The 14056-nt window shown below is 36.9% G+C and overlaps 1 protein-coding gene across 1 annotated transcript in view; it reads right to left on the bottom strand.

Moving 5' to 3' along the window:
• Positions 1 to 14056, bottom strand: part of STK3 (serine/threonine kinase 3) — a 347232-nt gene that overhangs the window by 319635 nt on the left and 13541 nt on the right. Inside the window, exon 2 of the mRNA XM_006900017.1 lies at positions 201 to 281. Coding sequence (XP_006900079.1) covers positions 201 to 281 — 81 coding nt within the window. The remainder of the gene's footprint in view (positions 1 to 200; positions 282 to 14056) is intronic.

Here is a 14056-nt window from a genome sequence, read left to right as displayed (position 1 = left end):
ACAATATTTTAAAACAAAAAACATATGGAGGCTTTTATGAAAATATCACCTAGTAAAAGGAAAAACAAACACAGAAGCTACTTTTTATGTGTAAAAATATGGTGCTATTCACTTCAATCAAATGTATTCTAACTGGAAGATTAATATTTTTAAGTGGCTTTTGTCATTATGTGAATCTGACGCATTTATTTTGTACTTACCCTTCTCCAAGTTTCTCTAACACATCAAAAACCTCTTCAGGCTGCTTAGTCAAACTGTCTTCACTCAGTTTTTTTAGTTTACTGATAACAGAAAAAAGAGAAAGTATCTTTTAGACATTTTATAAAATTTTTAATTTCTTTCTAATAGGCAATATATTCAGATGATTCAAAATCTAGTGAGAGAAGTTAATAGTTTTTAGTCTCATTCTAATCTCCATCCTCTATCTGCCCTGTTCCATCCAAATTACCACTTTTCTTAGCTACTTAGAAAATTTTCCTGCAACTATGAATGTACATTCCTATTTCTCTCCCTTTTTAACACACAAGTATACAATTATTATGTACTTTTCAATTCCTTGTCTTTATACATCAGGACATATTTGCTGTTCTTAGTTGTAATCAGGACTAGCACATATGCCTGTGGTAGTCTATCTTACTGTTTACCAGACATACAGAAGGATCTTCATTTTATTTTTGTTTGTTTGGAATTATGTTTTGTTTTGATATTGTTCTTTTAAAATCCTATACATGTAAGGGAGGTGCAGATATTTGGAAATCAGAAGTGAGAGAGATTATGTATGGTGTGTGTGACAAAACAAAAATAATTTACTATGTAGTGAGGATAGACAAGGGAGGTGAATTTAAAATATGGATGCATAGAATATTATAGTGGCAGAGCTGGGGACGAATGGAGAAACAACTGCTCAAAATATTACAAATGTAGAATAAACAGGAAGTGCTCCTGATAAAATAAGAAGTGATGAAGAGATGAGCCCTTGTAGTGCAATAGATAAAGTGTTCTACTGCTAACTAATAAAGAATTCTTATCATTTAAAATAAGAATCTCATCATTAAAAACAATTGAACACACACACTTTCCTGTTGTGGCAGACACAACAAGCACACTCTTGATTTCTTGTCTTTTTAAAATAGAAGCTCACCATAAAAATAATTATTTTAATTACTGATCAAAAAAATGTCATTGGCTGAGTGCCTTTAGAGCAAGCACCTTCTGTGACATAAAGAGATTATGGAACTTATGAAATAGTCTTTTTAAAATAACTGTTAATACAATCTATCTTTCCTGTCATTTGTCTTTCCAGCTCAGAAATAAAGAATATAATAATCTCTTAAAATACTGTACTGCACTTGTTAATACACTGGATCAAAGGCAAACTTCCACATCATTCGTCTCACTTTTTCTTGTATTTTCCTACGTGCACGTGCATGCATATAATGAAAATATAAGCAACAAAACATATTCCATTTTAAAAACTTCTACATGTATAATTCAGTGACATTAATTACATATTCTTCATACTGTGCAACCATTTTTGCTATCCTTTTTCAAACTATTCCACTACCATTAACAAATGCAATGCTCCCTAAGCAAATATCTTCCTTTTCCCCCAAATTCATGATATCTGAAGGCATCTCTGAGTGGATTCAAATAGCAAACGATTTGGTTAGTAGCCAAGCATTTAACCAATCAAACCACCCAGGGACCTTCATACTCACTACTACACATTGCCATTGAGTCGGAACCATCTCATAACTGACCCTCTAGGTAACTCTAGTGGCTTAGAGATAAGGAGCTGCACTGCTAAACCATAGGCACAAGGTTCAAATCTGCCAGCTGCTCTTCAGGAAGAAGATGGGCAGTCTCCCTTCATTATATTTACTGCCTCTGAAAACTGGGCTTAAGGATCAGCTATGAGTCAGTTCTGACTCAACGGAACATAATAACAAGAAGTCACACAAGAGATTGCCTATCTTTCTCCCAGGAAGCCATGGTGGATGTGAATGGCCACAGAGGTGTGGTCTTTGGGTCAGAGGTGCAACTTCTTTCCAAGCCATAAAAATCAAACTCTATTCTACTTCAACACAAGGGAAGTACATTTTATCTCAATCTAATATAATATCATTTTCTTCTGCTCCTCTTGGCTATTGTTAAAGGACCAAATAGTTTTCTAAGTGTTTACTATTAAAGCAAAGAGTCTGAGTTTTTAAAAAAATCCTCAACAGAAAGGTCCAAGTGAAAGTTGTCCTTTTATCACCTTGGAAAGTTGTACGTGTTTACAAAAGACAATGACAACAACAGCCAAGTTTCCGAAATACTTTGAGAACTATCTTCAGAGACAATTTTTTCTTCATTAAAGCTAAAGTAGACTGTCCACCTTTCTCCTAAGAATTCACTAGCGGATTTAAACTACCTGCCTTTAGGTCACCAAAGGCCCTTACCATTAGGCCACTAGAGCAGCCTATTCTGAGACTGAGAAAAACTAAATAATCTGCCAACTAATGCACTGCTCTGATGCCCCAGAAGAAGCTGCTGCACTAGAATACCAAACACATGTGGTTCGAATCCACAAACTGTTCTGAGTTGACAACAAACAACATACCGCAGCAGAGCTGAGATTAGAGCCAAGGTCTATCTGACTCTAAAATAAACTTTTTAGGAGGTAGGGAGGAAAATGTACAACAATGAAATGAATGAAAATCCAATTTTTCTGTAAACTTTCATTAAAATCACAATTTAAAAAAAAAAAACTCAAAAAATAACAACAAAAAAATTAACTCTTACTTGTTTTGCTACTTAGTATCACAGTTTTAAGAGTAGAAATAACTTGATGATCTGATAATATAGTCAGCACTGCAGAATTAGACTAAAATTTAAGGAGTTTTAGTTAATTACTTGCACTGAAATAGCTTAAAATTCACCTAAGAAAATATATGATCTATAATGAGACATGATCAAAATTAAATAAACATCTTGTTTTTCCTCAAGTCTATCAAAATGTTTCCTCTCAAGTTGGGCTCTTAGCCCAAAATACTCTAAAATTATCATTTCCTGATAAAGTGCTTTAAAGGAAAATAAGCTGGTTTTGTCTTTTCCATTCACCCACAGAATCTTTCATTTTTATTTTATAAATATTTTCTACTTATGATCAACTGAAAAGTGATGATTCTGATAATGATTCATTTTAGTATCTTTAATATAACAAAACTAGGTTGCAAAGCTTAAAAATGCTGCAACAAACAAAACATCTCTAAAGACCTATTACTTCATTCTCATGTATTAAAATAATAATTTTTAAAAACAAATCAATCAAGAATATAGAGGCAACATAAAGCAGCACACTTGAAAATGCTACAAAAATATTTATGTCCTTCTAAAATCAGCCCAGGTGTTCCTTTGAGACAAGGATGATGAAACATCATTTCACAGACCTTACGCACGCATATTGTCAGGAGGGATCAGTGCTTGGTAGAGATATCATGCTGAAAAAGGTGGAGAGGAAGATCTTTGCGGTGTCAAGAGATTATTGCTCAAAATGGCTTTCCTAGCCACTGGCTTTGACTTTGCCACATGGACGGAAGGGATCATACAAAGTGTGTTAGTCTATCCAAAAAGAGGACTGGCTAATCTTGTCATCCTACTTGAGTGGTTTCATTAGCATTAATTGGGAATCTCAACTCCAACAAGGACGAGAAAGTAGTGTGTGTCCTCCTGGGCCAGAGATTCCTACACCAGTCAGACCAAGATCTACACAAGAGAAACAACAGTCTCAGCAGGAAACCAGAGACCAACAGAAGACAGAGCTAACTAGAGACTGCTTCCCACGGAGCCAGAGCCAGAGGTCTTCACCCAAGATTTCTGGAAGACTGAGGGAAGATGCCATAACTGACAGGACTTTGTAACAAAGACCTAACCCATGAGGCTGAAGGTCTAAGGGTCTGTGACCATGCTAGGGAATTTATCTGGACTGAGGGACTGGATCTTCCAGCCAACATGAACAACAGCCTATTAACTTCCCTAATAAAGTTCATAACTGTGAGTATGGTTCTGTAAAGTCTGTGTAGTCACTGCAAGACATTTTAGTCCTAAAAGAGCTGTAAGATTGGTGTTGGAATTAATAGAAGCAGGTATAAGAACTTTAAAGATCATGTCTAACTGTAATTAATTTTATATTGTGGAAGTTACTGACAGGCACAGTTCCCCTTTGTGTAGTTAGCAGAAGTCAGACTCGGCCATCCCCACACTGCCTATACTCTTTTTACAATCCTCAGCAAGAAGGACTGACACAGTGACTGTAACAATGGACTCAAGCATATCAGATATGGGAGTATGATGTAGGATAGGGCAGGGTTGAGATTTGTTTGTTGTTCATAGGGTTGCTACGAGTCATACACAACTCAACAGCACCTAACAAGAACAAAATAAAAATTAAAATTATTTTATAAGAAATATACATATACCTCAGAAGCTCATGTATTTTTAATCCAGTTTATTATCAGTATTTTTAACAACTTAAAAGTTCGATAGCTTTAAAGGTCACAAAATCTTTAAATCTATTAAAATAAACGTGGAAACTTATATACAGAACATTCCAAATTCTACCTATAGCCAAGGCATATAGACAGATCCACTGGCATGGAGCAAAGACACTAGCTATATTTAAAAAAATAAATAGATTCATTCAGAGGTTTTTATCTATCTATATCTCCATAAACTTCAAATTCCAAAGATAAAATATAAAGATTTAGATCTATACTCTCACAACTCTCCATAATAACCCCTAGCGGAATACCAGAGTCAACTGCAAAAACACCAAACATAACAAATATGTAACTTCAAAGAAGGCCTAACTTTGATAATGTTAAAATGTACATCATTCTCTAGGTTCTGTACTGTTTAATTTTTATGGGCTTTCATAAACAGACAAGGGGGTGGAGGTGGTAGCTATTACCGGCTTTTGGCACTGATGGACATTTTTATGCTTGATTTATTAGTAGTTTAACTAGCAGTTTTTCTCCACATTTCACTATGATTCTTTGAAAATAAACTGAGGGGAGGAGACTGAATTTGTTGCTTTCTAGAAAATAATTTTTAATTGATTTTTTATTTCTTATTTTTATGACTCATATACATTGTTTCATGCACACACACTGTATTTTATACAATATTTCATTTACAGTGAGTTTTGTTTATGTATATTTGTATATAGTGGGGTGTCTTTTCCTCCTTACAGTCATCTTACTAATTTTAGGAATTATTTTTGTAAATGAAAATAAAATCTAAAGTTCCCAGCAGTAGCTCATGGGGGTGGGGGGGAATCATCACAAGAATAAAAAAAAATGTACAAAAAAAGCCCAAATTGAAAAACAAGGAACTCATGCAATATTATTCAAAACTGGTGACCCTGGAGGACATTATGCTGAGTGAGGTATCTCAGTCACAGAGGGACAAATGCTATATGGTGCCACTGTTGTAGAATGAGGCTGACATCGGGATGGGGGTAAGACTGAGAAAAACTGGATGAAATATGTTTACAACACTGAAGTCTTTGGGGGAGAGAATATTTTATATTTTAGGGCATTATGTTTATCGTAAGAGTATGGAATGAGGGTTGCAGAGTGGTTTATATTTGGGGGTTGGGGGATGTGTGTGGGGGATTGCGTACCAATGAGGGAGTTTTTCTTTTGCGTTTGAAGGAGAGGAGCAAAAGGGGGGGAGCGGGGAGAGGGGTGCAACAATGAATGAATGGAATTCCAAAATCTCTGTAGATGTTCATTGAAATGAAAAATAAATTTTTTTAAAAGCCCAAATATTTTACTCAAAGATATTAAAAACGAACTATTATAAACAGAATGCCATTGCATTTGTATAGATATGCCTTCTGAAACTTACATTGACTTTGCAAATATCAATGAGTTATTAAAATTTAAGAATGCTCCAAAGTGACAGAAATTTTTTTTTCCACTTGGTAGTTTTTTAAACTTACACAGAGTTTTAAGAGTCTCTGTTCTTCAATGATCCAAAACTATGAGTTCTTTTCACATTAGGTTCTAGAAACTTAGGAAGGTATAGGAATGTTAGGGGCTTTTTTCTCATCCTCTTCACTGTACAATGAATAATAATTTATCTTCTTAAAAGATAATTATGAATCCAGAAGAGAGATGGGGCTATCTAGTAAACAAAAATGGACCAAAAAGTACTTCTTTTTCTTTGGGAAAAGAAAAGCAATTGTCAGAGCAGATCATTCTTTCTTAACAGCAGTTAAGAGAAAGATACAGCAATGATACAGTAGGTAGAGGGAATTTAAAAAGACAAGAGTAGGTCTTTTAAAAATTAAAATAAAACACTATCACAGGGACCTTGCTGGCTGTCTTTCGCCTCCATACTGGCCCGTTGCCGGAGCAGTGTCACCTGATGCATATTCAGCCTCCCAAGAAGAATAAACACAAACATAAACAGAGCCGTACCCAGGATCCTGTCCCACCAGAAACACCATCCGATTCAGATCACAAAAAGAAGAAAAAGAAAAAAGAGGAGGTTCCTGAGCAGAAAAGAAAGAAGAAAGAGAAAAAGAACAAGAATCGCCACAGTCCAGACCCCCCAGGTATGGGCAGCTCCCAGGCCAGCAGCAGCAGCAGCCTTCGCTAACAGGACCACTGGACTGTGCCACGATGGCCTTCCTTGCTGTACTGAACCTGCTGACAGACACTGCCAGGCCCTCCAGCTCTGCTGAGAGTGTCTGCTTCTAGAGGGGGCCCAAGTCAGCGCCTGCTGCACTCAATTGAGGTTGTCGTGTTAGAAAAGGCTCAGCCTAGCTCACTCTCAAGAGACATCTACTCTCCCAGGAACTTTTGTTTCATCTCCTACTGTAGTCTGTCTGATTTGGTATTTGTTCAGGTTTGTTTTCTTTCTTGAAAAGGGGGGCGGGGGAGCCATTTTTTAAGACTGGGAAAAAAAACCAAACAAACAAAAAACAGTTGCCTGTAGTCATTAACATGGTAACAAAGTTTAAAACATGCCAAAAGGGCCTAACTGACTGTTGGACTGCATAGCTAACACTGATTTTAAAGTAGTAAGTAATTAAGACCAAAAATGATCAGTCTCAAAGACTGAGTTACTTTTGTAAAGATTTCCATCAAAACTGATTTAGAGGGGTGGGCAGGGAAAAAAAGTGCAACAATGAATGAATGGAAATCCAGAATCTCAGTAAATGTTCGTTAAAATTAACTAAAAAAAAATGGTTTAAATGTTTTTTGGTTTGTTTTTTTTTAATTTTTTTTTAAAAAAAGGTTTCATTCATTTACTTAGAAAATCCGTTATGTTGGTAAACTCTTACAAATCACATTAGATTTTTATGGATTTGAATGAAAGATCACTCATTAACCAAGATACTAGGAGTTAGTATTATTAAACCAGGAAGAGTTGGATCTCATTTTCTTATCATTGGTCAGGTACTTCAATTCTCTTTTTTTTAAAAAAAAAAAAAGAAAAGAAAACAATTACAACAATCAAGTGCCTAGCAGAAAACTCAATCTCCTAGGACAACAAAATCAACTCAATATTTTCTTTTCAAGAGTATCTTTGCAATTTATTTAGAATGACCTCAAATTTAATTCCTTAATTTGACTCTTGCTCCAAGTAACTGTTTCAAGAGTGACATAAACTATGACTTTTATTCAGAGCAATTCTTTCCTTCCAACTTCCTTCTAGAATCCAAATTTCAATGATTATTAAACTTTTAGCATTTGATTGTAAGATAACAGTCTAAATCAGCTATTAAATTTCTACACATAACCTAATGTCTTTAATATTAAGTAATTACATTAAAACTAATTTTTTCCTAAAGTTATGTGACACAGTAGCAAATGTAAATTAGTTAATGTCAGCAAAACAAATATATCATTTTACTTAATCAAAAGCACATCACTGACATTAATGACTACATCAAAATAGTTTGACACTGAACATATCAAAATAATTTTCATAATCATAAACTATATCAAAAAAACAAAGGATTAACACTGTAATCATTCTAATCATATTTTGCCATTCAGGCAAACTCAATCTGTCTGTTATTTCATATTTTAGATGTAATATATTTTTGTATATACAAGTTCAAGCTGCTCTGAAAGAAATGGCAAAAAACAAGGCGCCAGAAATTGACGCTATATCAACAGTTATATTTCAACAAACAGATGCTGCCCTAGATATGTTCACCAAGTTGTGCCAAGAAATCTGGAGGACAACTACATGGCCAACTGACTGGAAGAGATCTATATTTGTTCTTATTCCAAAGAAAGGTGATCCGACAGTGTGAGTAAATTATCGAACAATATCATTAATATCATATGCAAGCAAGATTCTGAAGATTATAAAAAAAAAAATGACTGGAACATCAACTGAGAACTGCCAGAAGTACAGGGTGGGTTTAGAAAAGACCATGGTACCAGGGATACCATAGCCAATGTTAGATGGATCTTGGCTGAAAGCAGGGAGTACCAGAAGAATGTGTTTCATTGACTATGCAAAGGTGTTTGTCTGTGTGGGCCACAACAAACCATGGCTGACTCTAAGAAGGAAAATCTCAGAACACTTGATCATGCTAATGTGAAACCTATACTTAGACCAGGAGGCAGCTGTCAAAACAGAGCAAGGAAACATTTCTGGGTTCTAAAATGAGAAGGGTGCAGGGTTCTAAAATGAGAAAGGTGTACGCCAGGGATGTGTCCTATCTCCATACCTTTTCAATCTACATGCAGAACAAATTATCGAGGAGGCTGGGCTCTATGAGGAAAAATGTGGCATCAGGATTGGAGGTAGACTCATCAACAATTTGCATTATGCAGATGACACAACCATGCTTGCTGAAAGTGAGAAGGACCTGAAGCCCTTGCTGCAGAAGGTCAAGGACTGCAGCCTTCAATATGGATTGAAGTTCAATATCAAGAAAACAAAGATTCTCACCACTGGGCCGAATGGCAGCATCATGATACATAGGGAAGAGACTGAGATCGTTAACAGCTTTAGTTTGCCTGGCTCCACAATCAACACTCTTGGCACCAGCAGCCAGGAAATTAAAAGACTAATTACAGTGGAAAATTCTGCTTTCAGAAACCTCTCCAAAGTACTGAAGAGCAACAATGTCAGTCTGGAGACTAAGGTGCGCCTGATAGACCATGATCTTTGCAATCACTTGCTATGCATCAGGGATCTAAATAATGACCAGGGATGGTAGAAGGAGAATTGATGCCTCTGAGCTGTGGTGTTAGAGAAGAATACTGAATATACCATGGACTGTTAAGAGAACAAACAGGTTTGTTCTGGAGAGGGTGAAACCATGCTGCTCCTTGGAGGCAAGGATTCTGAAGCTTCATCTGACATACTCTGGACATATTGCAAGGAGGGACCAGTCCTTGGAGAGAGACGTCATGCTTGGGAGAGGAGGGATAACACAGGAGAGGAAGACATTTGGTGAGATGGATTGATTCAGTGACTGGGGTAATGGGGGTAGGTGTGTTGGAGACAGTGAGATTAGCATAGGATAGAGTAGAGTTTAGGGCTGTTGTATATAGGGTCACTAGGAGTCGCAGGAGACGCGACAGCACATAACAGTAACAACAACAACATATACATGGTAAGGTAGGCTAAAAGTTCAACCTGAAAACTGACTAGTGATCCTTGTCAGTAGGTGGTTTTGGGTCTTTATCTTTTTTTAACTAAGAAGCAAGATAACTTGAAAGCAAAGCTGGACATTACGATAGCAGAGGCTCAAAGGACAACTAGAACAAGAAATGGAAAATACGAAGATGAAAGTTCACTTCAAATAGTCATTAGAAGGTCAGTGATAAAAGACTTTCAATGCAATGGACTAACAGAGTGGTTACAACAATGTGCTCAAATCAGGATCAACTGAGCAAGCGAGTGAGTGAGTGAATTTTTAAAGAGGACGCTGGTTGCATAGTCCACAAGAAGTTACTGTGCTAGCTCTCTGGTGATTTGAATCCACCAGCAGTTCCCTGGGATAAAGAATTTTCTCATGAATTTACAGCCTTGGAATCTTGCTTGGAGGGCCAGGTCTGAGTTAATTCCAACTCGATAAGAAAGAGTTTTTGAGACTTTGAGAAAGCACACTGTGACATCTTTCTGGGAAAAGCCAGTGGGTTAGAGTTGCCACTCTTTCATTAGCAGCTTACCACCTAACCGCTGTGCCATAAGGGCTCTTTAAGAGACATCATTAAATGACTACTAAAGGATCAGTCACCAATTTGCATGTCGTCCTTGCATATTATGCAGATAACTCAGCCTTGCTTGCTAAAGAGGAGTTGAAACACTTGTTGCAGAAGATCAAAGAATATATCTGTCACAAAAGGACAAATACTGCATAATACCATTGTTTTAGCAGGACTGTGAGTGAGGGTGGGTTGGACAGAGAATAGGTAAAGAGTGGATAGATAATGAACACTGCATTGGAACAGATGAGAGAAAGAACTACTGAAAAGGAATATATGATTAGGTATTACAAGTATGACAACAATCCAGAGTAAGAGATGCTCTGTAAAGTAGACTGGGGAGGGGGAAGGAAGAGTGAGGGAGAAAATTGTGCAACAATGAATGTTTAAAAAGAAAATGAACTGGGGAAGGGAAAAGGAAAGAGAGGAAGGAAAATGTGCAACAATGAACAAATGAAAGTCCAACTTTTCTTTAAACATTTGTTAAAATCACAATAAAATATATTAATTTTTTTAAGTATACAGCCATCAATATGAATTACATCTCAACATTAAGGAAACAAAGATCCTCACCAATGACCCAACAGGCAACATTATAATGTAGCTGTCAGGTGCCATCAAGTCAAGTATAACTCATAGCGACCCTATAGCCAACAGATCTGACCCGTTTCCTCCTGTGCCAGCTTCACCATCTCTGACACACCTGAGCCCACTGTTGTAGTCACTGTGTCAATCATCTCGTTGAGTCTTCCTCTCTTTTACTTCGCCTCCATGATCCTCCACTTTTCCAAATAAAATACCCCTTTCGAAGGAACAGCCTCTTCCAGCAACATTCCCAAAGTATGTGAGACGAAGCTTCATCATCCTAGCCTCCAGGGAGCACTCTATCTGCACTTTTTTCTATGACATCATGATAGATGGAGAAACAACTGATGTTGTTAACAACTTCATCTTACTTGGATTCACAATCAACACCATTCAACCAGCCGTCAAGAAATTAATACTAGCATAATATGCTAGTTAAGTCTGCTGTCAGAAATCTCTTCCAAGTACGAAAGACCAATGATTTCAGCTAAAAGACTAAGGTGTGGCTGATTCAAGTCATATAGTCTTTCTAGTCACCTGCTGTACACACCTGAGAACTGGACAATGAATAAGGGTGACAGAAGAAGGATTGATGCCCTTCAGTTGTGGTGTTAGAGAACTCTGAAGGTTTCAAAGACTGTCAAAAGAACATACATATATGTCATGAAGAAACTGCAGCCAGAGTGCTCCAAGGATGGTGAAGCTCCATCCCACATATTTTGGGCAGGTTATTGTTATTGCTGTTGTTAACAGATACCATAAAGTTTAGTATGACTCTTAACGACTCTATTAAAAACAGGTCTCAAACAATAGTGAAGGTGCGCAGTTCAAATCCATCAGACGCTACACTGGAGGAGGGGCAATCTCCTCCTGTGCCAATCAGATCCGATTCGATGACACACAATAAGTTAAAAAATAAAGAACAGATCTCAACTCATCTCATTGAGGGTCATCTTCTCTTTTTTTGGTCCTTCACCTTTCCAAGCAAGATGACCTTTCCCCAGAAATGTCTTCAAAGGGACAGCATGCTTGAAAAGGTGGAGGGCCAGCAGAAGAGGGCAAGAACCTCAACAAGATGGACTGACAAAGTGTCTTCCCTAATTTTAAAAGTCATGTATTTTTGTAGTAACACTTGAGTCTACAATGAAAAGATTTCTTTTAGTAAGATTCCAGCACATCTGAACATTTCAGAACTTAAAAAAGTTTGATATAGTTCCATTCTCTCGTTTAGATTTTAAACAAAAAGTGCCTTTTTTTCTCTTTCCCTGTCCTAAGAAAACTACCATACCTAATTTGTTTTCTGTATCGCCTAAGAGAACTACCTAGTATCACATGGAATTAAAAGCAAACAAACAAAAACCAAACCTCTAAATATTCAAACCTGTTCTTCTCTCTACCTTTTCCCATCTCACCAAGTTGCTTAAACCTAAACTTAGGATACAGGATTGAGTCTTCCTTCTCTCACGTTTTCCAACTCTAATCTATCACTAATTCCCTCATTTCTAATTCCAAAATATACCTTAAATCTGTCCATTTTCTTCCATCTCCACTAAGTCCCCATCTCTGACCATGAGCTATTTCAATAATCTCCTGAACTGTTTCCCTGCTTTTATTATTAATCCTCTACCATCTATCCAAAACAATCATAATAATCTTTAAAAACATAAATGGTTTAAGATCTTACCTAAAATCTTTTCATGAAAGCTCACATCACATTTACTTTACTCTGAAGTTCTTCCCACGGCCTGCATCACTGAGTCTCTGCCGAATGCTCCAACCTCATCTCAAGCCACATTCTTCCATTCTACAGTGCAGTCCAAATGACCTCATTTCAGTTCCTCCCACACATTACACTCTTTCCCACCTTCAGTCCTCCTCACAGTTTCTCCTTTTGCTTGGAATACTCTTCTCCCACTGCTCACAGGACAATTTCTCATCCTCATGTTGCAGCTTCAATGCTACCTTCTCAGAGAAGCCTCCCTTATAGTGACTGCATCAATGGTCTCAAGTATATCAGAGATGCTGAGTAGGGTAGGGAAAGGTTCAGATCCATTATTCACAGGGTCATTATACGGCGGCGGCGGCTCAAGGGCACATCACAGAACCACCACCACCTTCTTTTCTATTAATATTTGTTACTTTGGATAACCTAGACCTTCATAGGTCAAGTTCAAACTAAAGTGCATGTTTTATGAGGCCAAAGATCTAATTTATTTCATTCAACAGTGTTTAGCATCTGGTATTTAGAAGGTAATAGTGGAATTTATGTAGAAGCAAATCAAGGATCAGGCCTGACAGTTTTTAGCAGAGATAGGAAACCATGTGGCTCTAGAGAAAGAATCAAGGAAATGTTACTGTCTATGATCTTTACTTGATGCTTTCCTCACATGTATTAATAATTCTTCTAAATGACGAAAATATTTTTAATTTCCATGCTTTTACAAATGTAAAACTTCAGAAAATGAAAATCCTAAGATAAAGATACATTTCTAGTTGTCATGGTACCAAGCCACACATCCTGCACAAGGATTACAATACTGTCCTTTATCCTTCAAATAAATCTCTTATTTGAGCTGATTTGACTAAGTTTCTGTTCCTTATTATTAATCATTCCTGAGACATAACCCTGGGTCAGAATGAGGCAGGTGTCTAAAAATTGCCTGCAGCTAACATTACAAATAATAGTAGGTAACTAGAATGCAAAAGCTGGAAAGAAGAAGAAGAAATGATAGTTGAAAAATATGGCGCCGATGGCAGAAATGAGGCCAGAAACTCAATAATGGAATTTTATTTAATGATTTATTCATTGCAAATACCTTAAAAAAAAAAACAACCAGTAACTATACACACACATATCTCACCTGGCAGAACACACAAAAATCAAACTGACTGTATCTATGAGAGTAGATGGTGGAACAGTTCAATATCAATAATCTAAACAAGGGTATGTGCTAAATGTGGAAAAGACCTTCAATTATTCATATGATACATGTTCAAACTGAAGCTAAAGAAAATTAAGACAAGCCCAAGAAAGCCAAAACAGGATCTTGGGTTGATTCTGATTTTTAAAACCTGTTTCAATCTGTTCAAATCCATTTGAAGAACAGATTTGATGAACTGAGTTGTGGACTGAGACCAAAGACATCATCCATAAAGAACGTAAAGGGAGGGAGGGAAGGAAGGAGGGAAGGAAGGAGGGAGGGAGGGAGAGAAAGAAGGAAGGAGGGAGAAAGGGAGGGATG

Source organism: Elephantulus edwardii, unplaced genomic scaffold (genome assembly GCF_000299155.1).
Source record: "Elephantulus edwardii isolate Elephantulus edwardi_28Jun2011 unplaced genomic scaffold, EleEdw1.0 scaffold00270, whole genome shotgun sequence".
NCBI classification, from domain to species: domain Eukaryota; kingdom Metazoa; phylum Chordata; class Mammalia; order Macroscelidea; family Macroscelididae; genus Elephantulus; species Elephantulus edwardii.
This window is presented reverse-complemented; position numbering and strand designations above follow the sequence as displayed.